A 22,392-nucleotide genomic window follows, 5' to 3' on the forward strand; every position below is an offset into this window, starting at 1 on the left:
TGCACGATTCCCCCCCCCCCCCTGCATTACCAACCTGACATTATACGACTAACGACCGACACGTCCAAACCGGAAGTGAAAATTTCCTCCTTTTTTACACGCACGCATTTATCCCAATCCGCCCAAATAAAATCTTAATTAACCATCCCTCACATAATCCGAAAAAATCAGCATCAAAAATTGCCTACTTACCTCGAAAAGAAGAAATAGCGCCGAAAAAATCTGCTTGGCGGGAGAGGCGCTTTTCCCGGAATTCGCGGAAACGACGGTTGGCCGCTCGCGGCGTCGCGAGATTCGGCGGGCGCGTCCGTCACTCGCCCGCCGCTGCACTTGACGCTCGGACCGCTGCTGAAAGATCATCGACGAATCTTCCGGCTTCATCACTGCAGTATAATGGATAATTAAGCAAGGCGAATTGCGAGAGTAATTAGGTATTTAGTTGTATTTGTGTGCGCGAGTCGCGGCCCCGAAAAGTAATCGAAAAGTCGACTCTTCCCCCGGGGGAGGTTATGCGGTTTTCGCGATGTCCGTAATCGTTGGGCTCGGATTCGAGCTCTGGTGTGTGTTTGTTCAAGAGAGAATGAATAGTTATGCTGATTGTGTAACAAAATGGCCTTTTTAGAGTGTGAAAAGTTGCTTTAGTTAGGTGATACAAAGTGAGTGCGGTTTTCGCGATGCCGATGTTCGTTGAGCTCGCATCGCGCAGAGCCTGTGCGTTTGTCGAAGAAAGAGCGAATAGAGCTGTGCTCTTAGTGTAGCAAAATGGCCTTTCTAGTGCAAAGAAAGCGTTTTAGGCAGTGATAGAGTGTGCTTTGCGTGATGTGTTAAAGAAAGTGCTAAAGTGAGAGCAAAAATGGCCTGTTCGCAATTCCCTTGCTCATATAGTGCATCGCGACCTGATAGAAGACGCTGGCATACATCGTGCCGGCGCCTGATGGGCTCAAGTGCCCGTCTTTTCCTGTAGCCGCTTCTAGGAATCACGAAGATGCAACGCCGAGCTGAGCTGGCCAAAAGTCATCGCATCATCGCGATGGCTTTCCAATCACCCCCCGGGCGCCATTGCAGCTTCGCGGTGAGTTTCGCTTTTGTGTCTATTCTAACATATACATTTTGACGTTTTTCCTCCTACATACGCCCGATTTTAACTCGGGCCGCGGCATTTCAAAGTAAGCGCCCATCTCCGAACATTCCTAACGGATACTAGTTTACCAAATATCGACAAAATGTCTAGCGATCGATACCTTCCCGACGACGCGTAACCGTCAAAATTCCGAGGTTGCTGGTCGGTAACGCAGACCTCTACATGTTACCGACGCTCGAATCGCAACTTACCATCACTGAGCATCCACGGTCGATAAGTCCCCACTGTAGCTCCCACCAGATGCCGCTGAGGCTCATTTTCCAAGCTCGCAATTCGAGAAAAACATAACCAGCTTTTATCAGCTCAGTGCTACCCTTCGAGATGTTTATTAAACTAAGTTGCTCGCTTTTTGTGCTTTGAGTATTTTTCCGATTTCTTTATCGCTCAAGTAGCGAAATGGCTAACGATCGCGAAGTGCTTCGTGAAATATGGGAAGGCAAAGTTCCCGTCTGTTTTCAACTGGACTCGGAAGAAGTTTATGAACTTCAAGCTCCTGATCCTTTTTACTTGATGGTGCCGAGGCTAAGCTATTTTCCACTTTGCACTGATAAAGTAAGTGATTCATGACTCGTGATTAATATCCTGCAGCGATAAGCAATCATATTATTATCATATTATTGTATGCGTTGACAGGTTCGAAAACACTTTCTGCGACATGTTCAGCAAGACATACAAGATAAACAAGAAACCGAGATGTGGCTGGAGTTTAACGGCACACCCCTCAAGTGGCATCTTCCCATTGGGGTACTCATGGATCTTTATCACAACGACATCCAGCTACCTTGGAATATCGTTGTGCACTTTGACAAATTCCCTGAGGAAACCTTGATGCATTGCCAAAATAAGTATGCTCGACTATTCTAAATATTGATAAATCAAAAATGAACATCCGACTTATCGAATCATCTCTTTCAGGGAAGTTGTGGAATCGCATTTTCTTTCTTGCATCAAGGAAGCAGATGTACTGAAACATCGTGGTCAAATCGTTTCGAATATGCAGAAGAAAGACCACAACCAATTGTGGTTAGGATTGCTAAATGATAAGTTTGATCAATTCTGGGCTGTGAATAGAAAATTAATGGAAACTGGCAGTGAAGAAGGTTTTAAGTACATACCTTTTAGATGCTATACAAGCGAGGATAAATATATACAAAAATTAGTGAAGCCTATTAGTGAAGATGGACAGAGGAAAACGTTGAAACACTTGCTAAATGAGGTGTTTCCAGACACGGAGCAAGGTTTTTAATACTCGATCATTACATTCAACAATTTTCTTTTCTTCTGATCTAATATGAATATGTAATTTTTGTTAGCTATAGTACGCACACATGGGATCCTTCCTCCACTCGATACACCTCTTCAGTGGCTCTCAGAACATCTCAGTTTTCCAGACAATTTCCTTCATCTGACGTTGGTAACGTCCTAACACCTACATATAAATCAAGATACTCCTGGTGGCTCTCAAAACTGAACTGAGAAAGAATCTCAGGATATATAAAAAAAGATTACCTTATTTTTTTACAATTATAACGTTTTCTTTAAGTAATTGTACAATGCTTAAATGTTCTTAGAGTTTTATCTATACGATTCAGAAGCTTCAGTTCCCTGCTCTTGTCTAATCGTATTTTGATATTCAGATAAAGATTAAATAATCATATCCAATGTACTTCAGTTGTGTCCAATTCTGATAATAACAAAGATTCAAATGTAGAGATGGAACATGTTATCGACTTGATAAAAATGAAACACTGAGTTAACTTTTCCTTGTACATGAAGTTTCATCTATAAGAAGTTGAAAGATTTGGGCACAACTACTGTCTTGAAAATTTTGTATTTTTTCCAAATAAATGGTAAGCCACATTGTTGGACAAGACCAGAGCACTGGAGCCTCTTCAGACTGCTTGTACGAAATATCAATCGAACGGTCTGAAAACAATCTGCGTATTGTACAAAATATCCGATATTGTGAAATTATAATTATAATTTAAAGTGAACCCGTGCATGTATATAAGTTTAGATTTATGCATAGTCAAAGAAATTGTAAAAGCTTGCGAGCGCCAAGCTACCAATGCAAATGTTGAGAAAAGTATTCTTTTATTTTTTACGTTCATCGAATGTGATTATTGTCTGTTTTTTTGTTTTTGTTATAAGTTTTATTTGTATAGTAATAAAAAACATTTGTTCGCTATAAAAACGTCTTTGCAACGCTACGTTATGTACACAAGAATAATCATATATATATATTACACAGAAGTACTTAGATTCTAAGGATAAACCGTTTTCGTCAGCTTATTGTACAACTTTCGCTCGATTTGCGATAGCCGCGGAAAACGCGCGACAAAAGCCTCGCGTTCTCGTCCTCGTGAATCGTGACGCTCTTCATGGACCTGTGCACGAGAACCGGATCGTTGCCGTTGCTACTGTACGCCATGGTTCTCCGATTGATACCGAAACTCAGATACGTCGATGCCTCTCGTTCGCTCTCTCCTGTTCTTCGTCCCCGAAACAGCTGATGTTCCTTGGCACAAAAATTCGAATCGTAATATGAAAGTCAACTGTAATAACTAAATTGTTCGTCGTTTCAGAAATGTTCTCTCACTTTGAAGATAACCAGCGAAGTGTCCCTGTACCTCTGCCGAATCTCGTCGAGCGTCAGCGTGCTCTTAACGTCGGGCGACACATAATTAGCCGGCATCTATCCGAAAAGCTCTGCAAGCATGTACAAACAGTTAGAAAAAACTTTTCCCTCGAAAGCGTCGTCGTCGTCGTCGTCGTCGTCGTGCGGTGCGCGTAAGCATACGGCGGGTAACTAAATCATGGGGTGAGGAGGAGCTTTCGTCGGCGGTGGGCTATCGGCGTGAGGAAGATTAACGTTGCGCATCTCCTAAGCGTGTTACACACATACACACACATATACGGCTATACAGCCTAGGTACGTATGTGCGTGTTCGCGCTCGCGCGCAGGGACAGAGAGAGAATGCGAGACGCTCGGATAAAAATACTCTCTTCTCTCTTTCGAGAGAGTCGGCCGTCGCGCGGCCTCTGCTCGAGGCGAGTCGCGCTGTTGCTGCTGCTACATCTCGTCGTACACACTACACACACACATACACGCACGATTCTTGGGTGTTTTCGCGCTTTTCGCAGTACGCGAAAAAGTACAGAGGCGACGTACATCAGAGATAAGCGGAGTCGAGGGCGCGAAGAATCTAGCGTCTTGAGAAATTTCTCGGTGTACGTATCGCGAACGCGAGCGAGAAAGTTGATTGATCGGTGAGAGGATTTATCGAGAGGTTCGATCATAACCGAGTTACAGCCGATTTTTTGCGCGCGCGCACGCAACGATTTTGGTTTCAAGGGTGAGCCGCGCCGCGCTACCTTCGGTTTCGAAAGCTTTCTCGATTGCCCGATGAGCGAGACTGAGACCGCGAGTCTGTGTGCGTGTGTGTGTTTACAAAATGGCACGCATTAAAGTGACCGATAAATCGCCGGCGAGAGGGTTATGCAAGCCGGCGTATTATGTTGAAAGCGTATTTTTAAACAATCGACGGCAGCGCGTTTACTGGTTCGGTTCTTCTTATTGTAGCGCGCAAACGAAAAGTTGAAGAATCAAAATCGAGTCCAACGCACTGATATCGGCCGATATTCGAGAAATCCGACGGAGCTATACCGGCCGCGTATCGCGATGCAGTTAATCATCCAATTCTGGCAGTCTATCTTTCGGTCAAAGCTATACGTTGTCACGTAGTCATGTGCAATTAGTCACTTGCTAGCCAAGACATATACCGCACGGTCATTGCGCGCATTTTTGTTACTTAATATTCGGTCATTCGTTCCTCTCATTCATCGCATCGCGTTCTCATTTTTACGCGCCTCGATTTCCTCTTTCGAGTAAAAATTCTTCGCTCTCTCTCTCTCATTATTATGCGCTCGACGCTACCTCCACACCCAAAAAAGAAACCCATCCATCCGCGCGTAAAGCGGCGCATTAGTGCACTCGATCGAGGAATCCGCAATCCGCGCGAACCGAGGAGAAAAAAAACGTCCTCGGGCGCGCGCGCGCGACAAATAATAGCCTCACCGCGTGCGCAGAGCTCTGATTCAGTGCGTTCGCAATACAAAAGAATCGGCGGCGGCAACAGAAGACAGACCGCCGCCACCGCTGCCGTTTCGGTGTTTACTTGGCGCGAATGACATGTTTGCATTACGTGCGTCGCAATATATCGTGTGATTTCTCGAGGCGAGTTCGCGCGCGTGTGTGTGAGTGCAGCGATGGATGCTCGCGTCCGATAGTAATGTATATAGCCGCCGCCGCAGCCGCATGACAGTCGATTACGGAGTCGGCGGAGCTCCTTAGACGCGAGAGCGAGCGAGCGAGCGACACATTACACAGTCAAGGCGTTGCATTAAAGCCGCATTAGCATTTACTGTGTCGTGTGCGCCGCGACTCTGTGGATGTGTCCGCAACCAACTGCTGCTGCTGCTGACAATGAGTTGCGTGCTCGGAAAACTTAAACGCGAGCGAGCAGCAGCGCAGCCTTTCGCGATAACGGAAACAATGCGCGGAGAGTCGAGAGTGTGCGCGTATACGTAAGAGAATTGGATGGCGGAGCGCGAGAGTGCAGTATCTCTGATGCTCGAGGGGAGATTGATGCGTTGCGAAAGTCGCGGAGATGAGAGAGCTTTTGCTCTGCGCGGTGCTGCGAGTCCAATTGAAATGCTTTTGCAGTATAATATTGTATGTAGTGCGAGGAAAACTGAGCGTATCTTTTTTTTCGTAACTTTTAGGGAGATTGCGGAAAATACGCACCGCTGCTGATACCGATTATCTGTCGTTGACACCGCGCGCTCGCTATTTCGTTTCTGGAAAGTAGACGCAATTATTTTAATCGACATAGAGGAGAGTGCGTATTTAATTAACGTTTTCTGCATAATACAATCTCTCTCGCTGAGCTTCCTGTGCTCTCTTTGGCTTCTTGGAAATCGTTACAGACTCAGCGTCGCGCCGAAATGAAATATTCTCAGCGGAGACGCTCTTGATTTAACATTGATTCTATGCTCTTTTTTTAACGCTTACGTATACGCGCAAGACACACTTTTACGCACTCGCGAGATAAGCACGAGTTTGTGCAATGATTTCTCTCTCTTTCTCTCTCTCCTCTCTGAGCAACGAGCGAAAATTGCAAGCAATTAAGCGCGCTGTAAAAAATGCGCGCAACTACGTAGACTGCTACTCGTGGCTGTGTGGAGATTGAAAAATTGGAAAAGTGAAAAGCGTGCTGCTGCTATGTACGAATTCTTGTCTTACAACGTGCAATTAATAGCTTGGAACGAAACTCTTTAATAATTTATTCACGTAATGAATTCCGAATCCAAGGGTGCAATTATAATGTTTTGCGAAGGGTATATAGAGACGTAGTTGCTCGAAAATCAGATAAGAGAGCCCGTTCGAATTATTTTAGATAAAGAGGTGTGGGCTTTTGCCGAGAGATCTTGAGGAGATAGAAAAAGGATGGAGGTGTTGTTTTTGCAATGAGAACATGATTTTGTTTTGTTTTAAAATAATCTCTTATATTTCTTTCAAATTCAATATAAGTTTCTATTCTTTCGCACATATTTCTGCATGTACGCGCGCATGATTGAAATTTATATACATATACAAATACAATAATTATCAATACAATATAGTTTCGTTTCTCGAGCGTAGAAAAAAGGACGTCTTTTTTCTGAACCGATGTATACAACGCCGTTTTTCTCTTCCCCCCTTTACACAGTCGATAGAGACGTATCTATACGTATATAAACTAAAAAAATCTTTTTGCACTTTTTAACGTTTGACCATTCTCACGCCAACGCACACGTTCTCAGCCACTTTCACTTGTCTCTTTTTCTCTTGAATCGCTTTTTTCGTCGATCTATATAATCACAATGTTCGATATGTTCTCGACGCATATCGTAACAAGAAAATTTTGTTGCGAAAATTTCGTGTATGCGTATACATAATATAATAATATGCGCTAATTAAATATAAATATATAATATATACTCTTACATTTTTTGTCAGGCACGACGAAGACTCGTGGTCGAATTATACAAATTTTTTTAGAAACAAATTTCGTTTTATCACATTTTTAGTTTAATCGGAGGATCCTTCCGAAATATTCAACAGCAAAGACATTATGTATATCATATTATATTGTTGTCGTAAGGCACGATTGTGATTCCTCTGTGTCTCGTACCCGAGCAAAAGCTCGCGCGTTTTGTGTTTTGTAATAAAAATATCGTATCTTTCCCGAATACAAATAGTACGTTGTGGCTTTTTTCACAGGCGCTCGACGCTCGCTTATAAATATAATAACAACTTTTTCTTCGATTCGTATACACCGATTGTTTTGTGATTCGCAAGACACCCGAAAAAACGATCTGCTTAACTCGCAAAGGCTGATGCGTAAAATATATACTATATGTAATATAATGTGTGTATGAATGATTGCACGGAAAGGGGCGTTGGTCGGCCGGTTTTTCACGCCGAGCCACCGCAGGTGTCCCGTCTCGCATACTCTTTTCCTTGCTTCTGTTTTTGTCTGTGTGTGATTATGGTGTCGCTCTCTTTCTCTCTTAAACAAACTCGCAGTCGTCGATTGATACACGCATACACGCGACATTATACAGTTATAGACTCTTGTGGGCAACGATGCTGCAAAATATATAACTGATCGCCTGCGCTCCTACATACCCTCAGTCGTTCGGCGATGCTTATGCTTCGTTTTTTTTTTAAATCCTTTAACTATAATGTATAATATAATAATTATAATAATATAATATATCTCTATGCGATAATTATGTAAAACATTATGGCATTATGTCATTTCATTATGGCTTACGACTATTAAACTTATGCACTTAGTTCACGTCGTAGAGACGACGTTGCTGTATTACTATTATTAGCTTTCAAAGTTTTTGAATTTACTTTTTATTGTACACATTACGGCCTGGACCCGGCGAGAAGGCCACGCGGGCAGGCTAAGGCACACGACCCTAATATTCATATAATTATTGTTGCATCTGTTTTTCGAGAATCACGAAAGTCGTTTAGTCGTAGATTTACTGCTTCGATTGTTTTTTTTCTTCTTTATCTTTTTTGGAAATGTCTCTTACAAACACTTTTTAGACGAAAAGAATACCGGGGCTTCGAGTCGAGACGCGTCGTTCGCGAATCCATCGTTAAAAAATATATAATTTACTCTCGAAAATACTTGCGGATCGTTATTATGCTGAGAAATTCGCGAACGAGTCTCGACGCGCAGCCCGTGAAAATACTGTTCAGAACGAGAAAAATCGCTTCTCTCACAAATCGCACGCTCGGACGCGTTATTATAAGGCACATGAGTTACACATCGTCATCACACGACTCTTAATTGTTTTTCGATAAATGATCGATCGAGATCTCCTGCGCGCGTAATATACATCTATATTATCTGCACACTCGCGTCTCTCAATAAAGCACCGATACGCTGACGCGCTCTTCCGTCGGAAGAAAAGGCACACGAGGACTCGTATACAATATAACGTATCGATCTAGTTTGGAATCATCGTCGCAAGTGTTTCTTCTGTCTTTTGAAAAAGCACATCGTTTTGAGCGTCTTATCCGCGCGATTCTCCAACCGATCGATGAGGTACAAAAATATCTTTGCTGCTAAGCGGTCGAGAACTCTATTTACATATGTACAAATTACAAACGAATTATGCAAAAGAGAAAAGAAAATGATAACGATAGTATAGAAGAAGAGAGAAGAATATACCGTCGATCCGCTCGTCAATGGAAGCGAAACACCTCTCGCAGCGACGGACAAGCACCCACGCTCCGATATATACACGTGTTGAGTGTGTGCGTGTCGCGTCGATTGGCCGTCGCCGCCGCTCCTATTTGTCTGTACGGCGGCCCTCCCCCAGCGGATCTCGCGTAATAAACGCGTAATTATCGTCGTCGGCGTACGCGCGCTGCACAGGACGACGCGACCTTCGCGCGACCTCGTGTCGCCGCCGCCGCCGAATTCTCGACTTTTCCAGCGGCCCGATTATCATTATTATTCGAAAAGAGTATATTTATAATAACGTACGCTCACGACTAGTCGATCGCCCTGTCAATCTCCGCTACTTGTGTACGCATGTCTTCTGACCCCGCCCGCGAGTGTATAATTCGATTAACCGATCCAGCGTTGATTGCGATTCAATCAACGATGATAATTCGAGAGCATATTCGTTTCAAACGCAAACAGCCGTAATAGATGCAGATCATCGGAGGAGGATGATCCCCAGAGTGAAAACAGCCGCGGAGAGGGTCAGAAGAGATATTCCTCAATAATACCGACTAGATCCCATTTGTCCGGCTCTGTTTCTTGGTGCGTCCCTCCGAGATAAGATCTCTCTTTCTCTCCCCGTGTTATTCTCCCCCCGTCTGCGCGCGCGGGGCCTATACAAACAAGAGATAAAATCCGCAAGTCCGCCAATATACGATCTATTATACACAACAAGGCAAGTAGTTAGAAGCTGTATACATCCGACTACTACGAGTAGTGAACGCCGATGGTCGGATACCTGAAGAAGGCACTTCGTTGCGGGTACTCCGGGTACTGAACCTGCTGCTGCTGCTGCGGTGCTGGTGGTCGGAAACTTACCGGCGGCTTGAAGCTAAGCTCGAGCGCCAGGTCTGCTTGCGCCGTGGGCCTCTCGTTGAAGTTGGTCGCTTCCTGGCTGTTGTTGTTGTTATTGTTGGTGGCGGCGGCCGAGGTTTCCTCTGCGCTGGGCTTGCTCACGGGGTTGTCCAGGTACGGTTTGAACAGGATGGCGTTCTTCTTGCTGGTCTGCGCCGCTGGTGCAGGGAGCGTGGACACGGTGCTGGACACCGGCTCGTCGGCGGGCCTCTTCGGCTTTACCAGACAGAGCGGCGTCTCCTGGATGGGCTGTTCTTCTTCCTTGGGCTGCTGCTTCTCCTCGGTGCAGAGCCTCTTGGGCGCGGGATAGCAGCAGGCCTCGGTGCATGGCGACCGCTTGAGCGCCGGCGGCGTGCTCTCAGGCGAGTAGCAGTAGTAGGTCTGTCCGACGGGGGTGGGCTCCTGGCAGCAGGAGAGCGAGCAGCCCGGGGCGCTGTAGGGCGGCGTCAGCGATGAGTCGACGGCGTACTCCTGGTACTGGTGTGGCGAGACCTGGCCGAGCTCGCTGGTCCTGAGGTCAACCGGTGACTCCGGGCCGTAGGGCGTCTGGGGGGTCTCCTGGAGCGGTCCCAGCCGCTGGCGGTTGTTGCTGCCGCAGAGCTCGATGACGCCGCGGAGCTCGCTCTCCTGGCCGAGCCATTTCTGCACCTGGCGCCGGTTGATGCCGAACTTGCGGGCGGTGGCGCGCTGGTTGCCGGCGACGCCCGCGTCCCGGTGGAAGGCGTCGAGTACGTCGAGCTTGAAGCGCAGACTGAAGGACCGTCGGCGAGCGAGGTCGGCGGCGTTGGGGCCTCCGGACTGCTGGTCCATCTCGCTGTCGGACGAGGAGCAGCCGGTGGACCTGTCGCTGTGCTGGGGGCTGGGCGGCAGGGCCTCCAGGTGGTGCTGCTGCTGCTGGTAGTCCAGGTGCTGGTGGTGACTAGGCAGGGGCGGGCTGACGCTGCTGCTGGCGCTGCGCTGAAAGTCGTGCTCCTCGTCGTCCAGTCGCTCCCTCTTGAGCTGCTGCTTCTCGGGTTCGACGGCGGGTGTGAGGGACTCGCGCTGAGAGTCGGGGCTCGCGCGCTCGGTCTTGATGTCCGCCGGCGCGAGCAGCGAGCTGCGCGGGTAGCTCTCCTCCTCGAGCTTGGGAGACTCGACGGGGTAGCTGATCGTCGGGGGCTGGAAGTAGCGGTGGTGGTGGTGGTGGTGCTGCTGCTGCTGCTGCTGGTAGAGGCTCGGCGGATAGAGTTCGAGCACGGAGTAATCGGCCGGCGGCTGGTAGTGCTGCTGGATCGGGAGGACTTTGTCTTTCAAGTCCGGATATCCGGTCGGCCGCGCGGCGGCTGCAGTAGCTGCAGCGCCGTGAAATCGGTAATTCGCTGCCGCCGCCGAGGCTGTGGGTTGGTGCTGCGCAGCGAGCGCTTGCGCGCTCGAGGAAGGAGGCGGCGGTGGAGGGGGAGGCTGGTGCTGCTGCGCTGCGGCCGCGGCGGCGAGCTCGTCGCCGTGCAGTCTGGCGAGACTGAGGTTCAAGGCCGGCGATGCTGGAGCGCCATTATGATGATGCTGCTGCGGTACTGTTGCTGCTGCTGGTGGCACGGCCACGCACGAGTCGAGGAGCAGCTCCTTCTGGGGCGAGCTCGCGGGAGTGGCGACGTTCGAGGACGAGCCGCTGCTGCTGCTGCTGCTGCTGCTGCTGCTGCTGCCGTCGGCGCTGCAGCAGCTGCGCAGGTTCTCCTCGCACTGGAGCCACTTTTGGATCTGTCGCCGGTGGATGCCGTACTTACGTGCGGTGGCTCGCTGGTTGCCCCGGCAGTCGATGTCTTTGCGGTACGAGTCGAGCACTTTGAGCTTGAACGCCGGCGCGAAGATCCGCCGGCTGCCCATCACACCCACGCTCTTCCTCAGATTGCCGCCCGACTGCTGCATGCTCGTCGGTGGCTGCTGTTGCTGTTGCTGCTTGCTGGCGGCGAGCATTTTCACGACGGTGCTCCCCTCGCCGAGCACTTCGCTCACGCCATGGGCCATAGCGGTGCGTGCGGGCGCGTGAGACGTGAGTATGTGTGGCGCGGCACTGGTGGCGGCACGCGGGCGCGCGCTTTCTCTCTGTCTCTGTTTCGCGCTGCCGCTGCTGCTGCCGCTGCTGCTGCCGCTGCTGCTGCCGCTTCGTTCGTTCACAGATATACGTTCAATGGAAATATACGCGCGCTTGCCCCTCTCGGCGCTAGCGTGCGTGCAATGCAATAAAACAACGTCCGCACTGGTGGCACTCTCGCTGCTCTCTTTCTCGGAGGAGAAGAGCCGCGCCGCTGTTCCGAGTGTAGTTGCACAATGCTGAATACGTATACGGGAGCACTCACACTGTCGGCGACGATCGGATATACACGCGCGCAATGTGTCCGTGATTCGTCCGTCTCTCTGCTTCGGAGTGGCGCCTCTATCTGCTCTCACGCAACAAGACGAAGATGAACAAGGCACTGGCGATGATGAGAGGAGGCTAGTCGACGACGACGACGTAACATCGCTGGGGTATCGGACAGGCACACGAAAATACGAGCTGCTGCTGTTGGTTCTCTGACTGGCTGGGTGAGCGGCTGCACTGCTGCAGCACTCTCTCACGTAGCGCACACACCGGACGCACACAGCAGTCTCGACTGACTGGCTCTGGCAATGCCTGCGCTGCCTGCCTCGCTAGACTCACAGGCGGAGGCGCTCGCTCCGTCTCCGTCGCTCTGCGCGCCGGGCTGCCCCCACCACGCGCGCTCGCGCTCTCTCTCTCTCTCTCTCTCTCCTTTTCTGACGAGCAGCCGGGCACCGCTCCACCCCCCTCTCCCGCCGCTCTCCTCGCCGCACCGCTCTCTGCGCGCCCCTCGGACCGTTTACCCTTCCAGGAACGGCCGAGAGAGACGGACTGACGAGGCGCTAGCGCACGCACGTACACCACTGCGCCGCGAGCCGAGTTCTCTCTCGCGTGTGCGAGCGAGCGAGAGAGAGAGAGAGAGAGAGAGAGAGAGAGAGAGAGAGAGAGAGAGAGAGAGAAAGAGCGGCGTGCCACTGCCACCAGTCGTTCTTCTTTCTTTGCGCCACTGCCTTCTGCTGGCTTTCGGCCTCCATAGGTACTTTTCCGTCTCGCTCGCTCTCAGATATACGTACACGGAATACATGCACACAGAGCCGGGCGTAGGCGCCCTCCTTCTCCGCCTTTCACACCTCGAACCGAGTCCGTCGATCGTCCTCGACGTCGACGCTAAAAGGACGCCATTTTGTGGCCTCACTTCCGTTAATGACGATGCATACGTTGCGCACACGCATACACAAATGCGCAGCCTTCGTCGGCGATGCATGTGCAACAAGCACACACACACGCGCAGAGGACGGCGGACCCCGACGCGCCTCCGCGATCGCGCGCCCGAGCCGAAGAGAGCGAGAGAGAGAGAGAGAGAGGAGTGGGAGAGAGAGTGCTGCGGAGAGCTGCGAGTCAGTCCCGGCGCCATGTTGTCTGCTCGATCGGTTGCCGCCGCCGCACCGCAGTCGACCAAGCCAGCCAGCTCGGAGCCAAGCGGATTTTTACGCGCCTGCCTCTCCCTCCGCGTTCCTGCGGCGCATATACCGAGTTGCGCTCGCTCATGCGCCTGTACGTGTAAGCTCTTTCTCACTACCACTTTACCGTGTCGTCCACCTCCCCCCCCTCTCGCGATGATAATGACGACCACGGCGACGATTTTTCTCTCTGAAAGCGTATACGAAGATTGCCGATGCTCCTCTCTGAAAAGTCGGTAAACAAGTGTGTAGGTATATCACGCGCGCGCGCGTTGCTGGTATGCCAGCGAACACATACATAGAGTCGCCGCGGCGATTCGTGCCTAGTCCCATAAAGAGGTCAGCTGTTATCTATCAATTTAGTCAAAACATGCGCGCGCGAGATTATTACGGCAGGCGCTGACTGATGCCGTCGCGCACACATGCTCGCGCGGGGAATGAGTATGCGCGTTCGTGTACGTACGTACATACACATACGCACACGATACAGGCGGGAGTGTATCAATTAAAACGACTGCTTTATGTCGCGATACTTGGCTTTTCCTCCTATACACACATCGGTATGCGTGCTGGGGAAATGTGTGTGGTTGGATTTTTCTCTCTCTGTCTCTCACTCTCCCGATGGGTGTGTTGGCGAGTGATTTGACGGATTATTGGGATTTTATTGCTCGCGGACCGTTGGCTCTCGTGATTTATTCGCGGATGTGTTGTGCACGCGCGTGAGTGGATGTGCGGAGACGGCAGTAAAGCTCTCCGCTCCTCCGCGTTTAGCAAAGCGGGGCTATAATTACGCCGAATAATAAAAGCCGTTGCGTTTACGTGGGTAATGCCGCTAATTATAGATGGCGGAGATTCGCTCTTGCGAAATCGGGGGCTGACGCTGCTGGTGATAATGCGCTGCGCTATCGGCGCACTCGAAAAGATCGGTATTAGATTAGTTTTCCGAAATGATCTTCGGTCGGAAACTAATCCCCCTCGCCGTCTTGTTGTTGTTGTTGTCGTCGATTGTGTATTGTGTAGCAAAGCAAACAGACGCGCCGGTGTTTTGGTGAAGACAGCGGAAAATAAAATTAATCCGAGAGCCGTTCATTGACGTAACGCGAGTATTCTCTCACCTCGAGCTACGTGACGCCTCTCGATCGAACGCGGAGAGAGAGAGAGAGAGAGAGAGAGAGAGAGAGAGAGAGAGAGAGAGAAATCCGTCCAACTAGCAGAGAGAACACATATCTGTGGAAATTCGCCGCTGATTTACGATGTTTACATAATACGCTGCCTACTAAAAAATCACGTTTATCGTATCGCTCTCTTAGCGCGTGAGAGAGAGGGGGGGGGGGCGAGAAAGAGAAAAAAGAAGCGAATCATCGAAAATATAATAGCCACTTATCAAAATTGCCGGAGAGATAGCTCGACGAGTGTTTACATAATATGTCACGACTGCGGGACAACAAAAAAAGCGAAGAAGCCACCTGAAAATCCGCTGCCGTGTGCGCGCGAGAGATTTTTCAAGGTCTCGGTGAAAACCAGATTTTCATTGAGCGCCAGCGTATCGTGTTACTCGCGAGAGTCACACGTTTTGAAACGTAACCGCACACGCCGCGAGCGCTGGCGCGCGATTCAAAAGTTGGCATTTAAATGCGCGCAGTGTTTGAGAAATTCTGAAATCATCGAAAACACGACGGCTGACGCCATTAGTTAATGGGGTGGCTGCATGCGCGCGACAGATTGCGTCGGGTGTTTGCTCGCTGGCGTTGAAGGTTTTCTTCAAGGAATTTCACACTCTCGAGAGAGCATATGCTTGCATTTCAAGGGCCCACATCTCTCGCAGCAGCGCGGCGGTGCGTTTCTCCGAGCACTGGTAGGTTCGTTCGTCTCTGGGATAGGAGATCGTTATGATTTCGACCTGCGTCAAATGTCGGGTTACCGTCGTAAAGTGTCATAAAAGGTTCTGCCGAGTGACACCTTCCCCTCCCCCTTTTTCGCACAATAATTCCGTACGGAGCTGGCTGGCATATTATAACGGCACGGGCTCGCGCAGCTCTGCGACGGCGGCCGATTTTGTTTAGAACATTCTGGACGGCCGAGAAACGCGTCTTGGCAAGAGGGTACGAGGATAGAGTGTGAGAGAAGGAGGAATCCTTTCGTCCAGCCGTAGAGCTTCTAAATATATCTCCTAATCCCGAATATCTGGCTTATATGCAAAGCCGGCACATCGATCGGCGGCTGCGATTCTCGCTGTCGAATGCCTCAAGAATGTTAACAGTCCGCAAAATTTCTCCTCTCCCGCTCTCCGGCGGCGCGCGGAGATCTATACTGCCAAAAGAGTCGCCCCTCGCGCGGGAGAGAAATAAAAAGAAGAGGAAGAAGAAGAGGTCGAGAGCGCGAGCGCGCGCGGCATTCTTCATAAACCACTCGGCCGCTCCGTAAAAAATGACTCTCCTCTCACTCTAGAAATTCCCGTCCGTAAAATCCGTGTGAGTTCGGTAGACTCGGCGGCGGCGGACAGAGAAAGAGAGAGAGAGAGAGAGAGAGAGAGAGAGAGAGAGAGAGAGAGAGAGAGAAGAAGAAGCGTAGCGAAAGAGAGCTAAGCAAGCACCGCTCGGGCCAGCCTATCCGGCACCTAACGAAGCTCGCTTCTCGGAATTCCAACGAAAGTGATTTCCTGCCGCCGCTGCTTCCCTCGATCATCATCATCTCTCTCTTTCTCTCGTATGTTATATACTCGCGCATCGGGCCGCTGCGAGCCGAGTGTATGTTTTCGCGCGACTTTTGCTCGCTGGCGCGTGCAATAAAATCGGAGCGCCGCGTGCGCACCGCTCGGCTCCGAAGTCCTATGTGCGGATAATCGCTCTCCGGCGAGCTATGCATGCGTACACACTAACACACAGAGCGACGCCGCCGCCGCCGCCGCGCGCGTATATAACGCTCTTAAGCGGAATGAGATCATGTTGTTTTTGTGTGGCGTGAGCCGACAGTTTAATATGTTTAGCTGCGGTGGCGGCCGCCGAGAGAGCAGAGAGCTGCGCCGGCACCGCCTGCTGCTGGCGCGCTGCGTTGCCAAGTTTCTCTTCTATCTCTTTCTTCCTCGCGCGGCTCTTCGCGCTCCTCTCCTCCGCGATATGCCCACGTACCGATGTATATACGCGCGGTGTTCTCTCCCTCTCTCTCGCTCTGTCCGTCGGAAAGTCGGAGCAATGACGCAAAGCGGCGCGATAGGAAGCTCGTAAATTTCCACCGAGCCGCATCTCTCTCTCTCTCTCTCTCTCTCTCTCTCTCTCTCTCTCTCTGTGCCCGCGCGCGCTCAAGCTCAAGCTGTACACTCGCAGAGGCGCACACGTGCCAATAATCATCAGGGATTTCGATTCGGCGCGAGAGGAGATCGAAAAATCCGAGCTCGCGTAGCGCCCGCGGATGTGGGTATATAATTCGAGCCGGCGCTGGCTCTCTTTGAGTCAGCGCTTAGGAATTCCGGCATTATCCGGCCTGAATCTCCTCTTCTCTCTCTCGCTCTTTTATTCCCAGATCTTTTCCTCGGCCCGGCTTTTATAAGCGCCACGTACGCGACGCCGCCGCCGCAAACACGCGCGAGAGATAAAAGTTTTTCCTTGGAAGCAACGCGTCCGCGTGATAGATGGCCGATGATATTCAGCGCGGTGCATCGCCGAAGCAGAGGAGGAGCGAATGCTCAATGCTCCGTCTTTGTCTCTCGGCGGTCGGACGAGACGAGATGGCGACTCCGCCGGGGCCAGGTGCATCGGAGCGTGTATACCTGTGTATACGCCGGGAGAGCAGTAGCGCACGCATGAGCCGCGCTGCCGATGCCGAGAGAGAGAGAGAGAGAGAGAGAGAGAGAGAGAGAGAGAGAGAGAGAGAGAGAGAGAGAGAGAGAGAGAAGAAAGAGCGAGCGAGACAGCGAGGCGTCGGCCGCGGACAAGTGTGCGTGCACGCGTACGTGTGAGGCTGCTGCGAGTTCGAGTTCTCGTTTCTATCCTCGTCGCTCTCGCTGCTCCGAAGCCCGCAAGCGTATAGTGAGTACGCGAGCAGAGCCGGGCAGCGCAAAGCGCAGTCGGCGCGCCACGATGGCTGGCAGCGTCGGATTTGTCCTTGGGAGCCCGAGCGCGCGGCCAACCTCGCGCGCTCGCGTACGTGTGTGTGTGTGCGCTGCAGTCGACTCCGAGAGAGCGAGAGAGAGAGAGAGAGAGAGAGAGAGAGAGAGAGAGAGAGAGAGAGAGAGAGAGAGAGAGAGAAGGAGAGAGAGATCGGCTCGCCGCTGTCGCCGCCGCAGCAGCAGCGATTCATAATGCACACACAGAACCGGCGCTCGGTGTGTATACGTATATACATCCGTATTGGCGAGGCCGGCTAGACTTGGCAACGCCGCTCTCTCGATGTGTCTCTCGGCCGGCGTTACACAGAGAGCGAGAGAGAGAGACAGCACATCGTCGGTGCCCCTCCTTTGTCCGCTCGCGAGCTGAGCTCAGCAGCCTGCCGTGCTCTCGAGAGCCGGTCTTGCCAGACAGGGTGTCGCCAGCTCGCTCGGCCCTCGACTCGTTCGCTCGTGCACTCGAGGGGGGAGCGAAAAAGGCAGCGCGCACACACACGCGCGCGCTCGCTCGCTGGTGCTTTATGTAAGCACAGCAGGGATCGGTTCGCCGCCGTCGCCGCTGCCGCCGGTGTCGAGGACCTACATTCGCCTACACACACACATGCAGCCCGGCAGCGCTTGGAGGGGGAGAGAGACCGAGAGCTGCGGAGAGTAGCCATGTTTGAAAACTCGCGTCCCGATGGAATGTGGCCTGCTGCGGGGGCTCGCGCGGATGTGTGAGTGCGTTGCACGGCCGCCTTCCCCCCCTTATTGCCAAGGCAGGCGCGCTCACACACTAGCTTGGCGCCCCACATGCTCTCGTAACTTCGTAACCAGAGACGACGAGGCAGCAGCAGCGCAGCGCAGCAAGCACGGCCTGGATGGCCCCGCCGCCAAGCGCGCAACGGAGCTGAGTCGAGCGAACGCGCCAGACTTCTCGGCGCCCAAATCGTGCTGTACATCGAGCTCTGCTCTGCTGCTGCTGCTGACTCTCTGTCTGCCGGGAACATTCAATGCTTTCTCTCTCTCTCTCTCTCTCGCTCTGTCTTTCCTGTTAGCGTATACACTCCTTCCTTTTTTGCTCGTTCTCTCTCTCTCTCTCTCTCTCTCTCTCTCTCTCTCTAGCCACAGCACATACTCGCGCTACTCGCTTTTAAGACACACGACGCACCGCGGCCAGCCTCTCTCATTGTGCACGTATCGAGAGATTCCGGCGTGTACTCCGCAGCTGCGGCGATTTTTTGCCCCCCTTGTCGCGCGGCGCACAATCATTATTATTATTGCGCGGAACGCACGCATGCTTATGAGCTAGGAAAACAGAGTCGCCACCGCCACCGCGGCTTCTATACACACACGCGTATTATGCGCACACGTACACGCGGCGTGCGAGCCGACGGCGCTGTTGCGCACTTTCGATTTCCGAGCGCCGGCTCTTTGACAGGGAGTACTCCACAGTGTGTGCGGCGTATTGCAGCTCGTTTGGGGAAAATTTTAATCGATTGCGTGTCGACTATAATACACTCCGCTTGGGAATGTTGGCTTTTATGATTTGAGCCTTGCAGCCGAGCCGAGGATGGAACGGTCCGCGAGAGAGACTGACGAACTCTCTGCGGTGGAAATTTTATGTCCGGTGGTTAAGAGAGCTGCACTTTTTTAAATGGCCTGGTAATTGGATTTTTGAGAGCTTTGATGGGCTCGCTCGGAGTCGCTTATTTTTTTCTCCCCCTTTACCGCCGATGGATACTTTCGTTTATTGAACTGCACGCGCGCGCGAGCCTTCGATCTCGAGGAATTTCTCGTTGTCCTGAGGAGCTCGAGTGAGAGAGAAAGAGAGAGAGAGAGAGAAAACGCGATGCCTTTTTTCGGCGGCTCGTGTCCCGCGAAAAAGTGTCGTAAATTCTTGCGCGCGATATTGTGTGCGCTCCGAAAGAGGCAGAGGGATTTAGAGAACAAAGTTCAAGATTCGAAATAAAATTCTCGGAAACGATGACGGCTCTGATTTATAAAGCCGCGCGCGGGCGAGAGAGAAAAGTTATCTACGCCGAACAATAGATTTAAAAATACGACGATCGGAGAGTTTTTGCCGAGAGTGAGATGATAATTCAGCGTTATATTGGATGCGCGATTGTCTTCATAGGCTAGATTGCTCATTTTTATTCGCAACTTCGTTTTCCCTCACGAGATCAACGCTCAGACGTCAATGGCAATCGATCAATATTCCATCTCTCGATTACTTCTGAAGAAGTTCAATCGGGGACACGCGACGTCGAGCTAACACTTTTTTTCTCTCGCAAACAAACAACGCGCTCCGAAATTTATTTCTAAATTTCTCCGAAAGACGACGCTTCTCGAGAAGCGAGTATAACAAAAAACAGCTAAATATTCCACTGGCAATACACGCCCAACGCGAACGGGTTACCATTACCGCGGCATTATCTCGCGCGCGCAGAGTGTGTTTAAACTATCATCGATTGTGTATATGGAGAAAAACACGAACTGCTGTTGTCGAGTGCATCTCTGAATGTAGAGCGAAAAATGTAAATTTTTCATCAGCGCTGCTGCTGTACAGTAGCAAATATTTCAAAACTAGAATTCGAAGCGAGCACTCAACGCCGCGCGAAAAACATTCGAAGAATGCACTTACCGCATCGACGAGCTTACAGTGATTCATATTTTTATACGACGCCGCGCGCGAGCGATTTGCATATTATCGCAAGTATTTATTCGAATAGCAATAACAATAGCGCGTGTGTCCGCGAGGGAAGCTTTCTAACGTTTTCCTCTCGGCCATTTTGCAAGAGCGGCGCATTATGCAATTATGCGTTATTCAAATGTTTAAATATGTGCCGGGATACAACAACAATTCGTTATACACGCACACACCCAATCGCTTTTTCGGTCTCGGACTCTATCGCTTTAGCCGCACAGATACACACACGCGCGCACAGGCACACACGATCGATTAATCTGCCGGCTTTTTTTCTGCACACGAGCCTCTCTAATAATCGCTCTCTCAAATATTATTCTCGCGTATAACAACAAGATAATCGAATATCGCCCGGTATATCTTGCTCAATTTACCGTGAAATTCTAAGCACGAGCTCTCTCTATCTCTCTCTCTCTCTCTTTCTGTGCACACACTGCTGCGCGTATAATACAGAGTCAGAACGCAGAATTTTTACACGTTCAGCAATAATTCACGCGGCTTAGCGACGAAAACATTTTTCGGAATTTTCCTCCACCGCTCGCGGCAGCGGCCCGCGCTTGGCATAGCTCCACCGCCGCCGCCGCAAGCAGACATGCACGTCGCTGCAGCAGCAGCACAGCTGATTAATTCAGCTCACGCAAATGATTTAAAAGTAATGATCGCGCGAGCCGTGGCGTGGCTTGTAAAGCAACAATTTCAATGCACTAAAATCCAGCCTAAGAAAAAAAGGGAGCGTGGATAGGTTATAGGAGAGGAGAAAAAGACTCCTGCGACAAGTTTTCCCCCCACGTATGCGCGCGCGCGCGCGTTAACGCTCGTTTTTATCGGCTCTTTCTCGAGCTTTTTGCTCCTCGTAAAATTGTTGCACAGCACAGCATACGCTTTAATTGTAACGTAAACGCTCGCAATAATACGGTGTGCACACACACGATCGCCGTCGACGCTGGTGCGCGCGAGCGCATGCGATACGCTTGTTTTTGTGCAGGCGGTGCACATGTGCAGCGCTGCATGCATACATATGTGATGCCAGTGCTCTCGTGCGCGCGCGCGCGTGTACGTGTGTGCTAGTGTGTGCCCGAGTGAGACGAGGAGGAGGTGGAGGCAGTGAACGAGCCTCGGACAGCATAATAATAAGAGTGACGAGAGCTGCGCGGCGCGGCTGCGGCTCAACACACACGTGCATTTTTACTCATACACGGACACTGATGCTGTGCGCATGCTGCGTGCCAGTGTAAGCGAGCGGGTACCTTTTTATCTTATCGCTGCGACGAAGGCACATGGCCGCCGGAGCTCCGCTGCTGCAGTTGGGTCTCCCCCGTATAATCGGACGAGACGCAGCGCCGCCGCTGCTTCTGCCTCATATTTTCTCTCTCCTTCTCCTCCCGCAGAGAACGACGACGCTCTCGTGTGTGTGCTGTACGTATAGTACGTGCATGTGTGCGCGAGCGCGCGGCGCGTCGATTCCCTCCGATTCTCGGAGAACGCTCTTTTTCTCTCTCTCCCTCGTGCGCCTTCGGGGATTCAGGATGCGCCGTGCTGCTCTTTTTCCTCTTTCTCACGACGTGCCGAGCTCTCCGCTGCCTTCTTTCCCCTCGTCGAAGCTGCTGCTGCCGTCGCTGCTTCTTCTTCTTGTTCTTGGCTCGCAGCGTCGAAGAACAACCAACGCGACGACGTATAATGCGCAGAGGACACGCCAGCAAGTCTCCCGCGATCGATTGCTAGCCGCTGCTGACGTCACGCTCGCTCACGCACCGCGATCGCGCTCACGCGATTCTCTCTCTCTCTCTCTCTCTCTCTCTCTCTCTCTCGCTACAGCCCTTTTACCGACCGAGACGATTCTATTGGCGCTGGATACACACACATAGGTACACACATACATTGTGCGCGAGTGTGTGAGTGGCGACGACGGGTCTGCCTCGAACGCTACGCTGGAATGAATGTATATTGGGAAATTGCCGCGCGCCGCGCCGTCGAATTTTAACGACGCAGTCTGCGTGGCGACAGCAGCGGCTCCCGAGCGCACTGTTTGCGCACGCCGGGCTTTATAACTCTCTGCGAAAATTGGCCCGCGGCTTCTTTTTTTTTTTTTTGCTGCCACTGCCGCTGCCGCTTTTACGGCCGAGGCCGAGTTTTTATTTTTCTTCGCGGCGTACGTACGCTCGAAAGTTTTCGGTCGTTTGGCGAAAAATTTTTATACGACCGATGACTAATCGGACCGCGCGCGAGCGCGATATTT

At 51.2% G+C, this 22,392-nt stretch overlaps 3 protein-coding genes across 3 annotated transcripts; 1 reads left to right on the forward strand and 2 right to left on the reverse strand.

The window, feature by feature from the left end:
• Positions 1 to 1,401: 1,401 nt before the first annotated feature.
• On the forward strand, positions 1,402 to 3,335 carry LOC100121532 (autophagy 5-like). The gene is made up of 4 exons (XM_016982869.3): positions 1,402 to 1,693; positions 1,775 to 1,986; positions 2,057 to 2,379; positions 2,455 to 3,335. The coding sequence occupies exons 1-4, from the start codon at positions 1,538 to 1,540 to the stop codon at positions 2,565 to 2,567; spliced, it is 804 nt and encodes a 267-aa protein (XP_016838358.1). The 5' UTR covers positions 1,402 to 1,537; the 3' UTR covers positions 2,568 to 3,335.
• Positions 3,272 to 21,851, reverse strand: LOC116738505. The gene is made up of 3 exons (XM_032596881.1): positions 21,404 to 21,851; positions 3,741 to 3,850; positions 3,272 to 3,659 (listed from the first exon to the last, which is right to left on the reverse strand). The coding sequence occupies exons 2-3, from the start codon at positions 3,834 to 3,836 to the stop codon at positions 3,426 to 3,428; spliced, it is 330 nt and encodes a 109-aa protein (XP_032452772.1). The 5' UTR covers positions 3,837 to 3,850; positions 21,404 to 21,851; the 3' UTR covers positions 3,272 to 3,425.
• LOC116416183 lies at positions 6,683 to 16,247 on the reverse strand. The gene has a single exon (XM_031923695.2). It carries the CDS (start codon positions 11,854 to 11,856, stop codon positions 9,706 to 9,708), a length of 2,151 nt encoding a protein of 716 aa, XP_031779555.1. The 5' UTR covers positions 11,857 to 16,247; the 3' UTR covers positions 6,683 to 9,705.
• Positions 21,852 to 22,392: the final 541 nt, after the last annotated feature.

Source organism: Nasonia vitripennis, chromosome 2, assembly GCF_009193385.2.
Source record: "Nasonia vitripennis strain AsymCx chromosome 2, Nvit_psr_1.1, whole genome shotgun sequence".
NCBI classification, from domain to species: domain Eukaryota; kingdom Metazoa; phylum Arthropoda; class Insecta; order Hymenoptera; family Pteromalidae; genus Nasonia; species Nasonia vitripennis.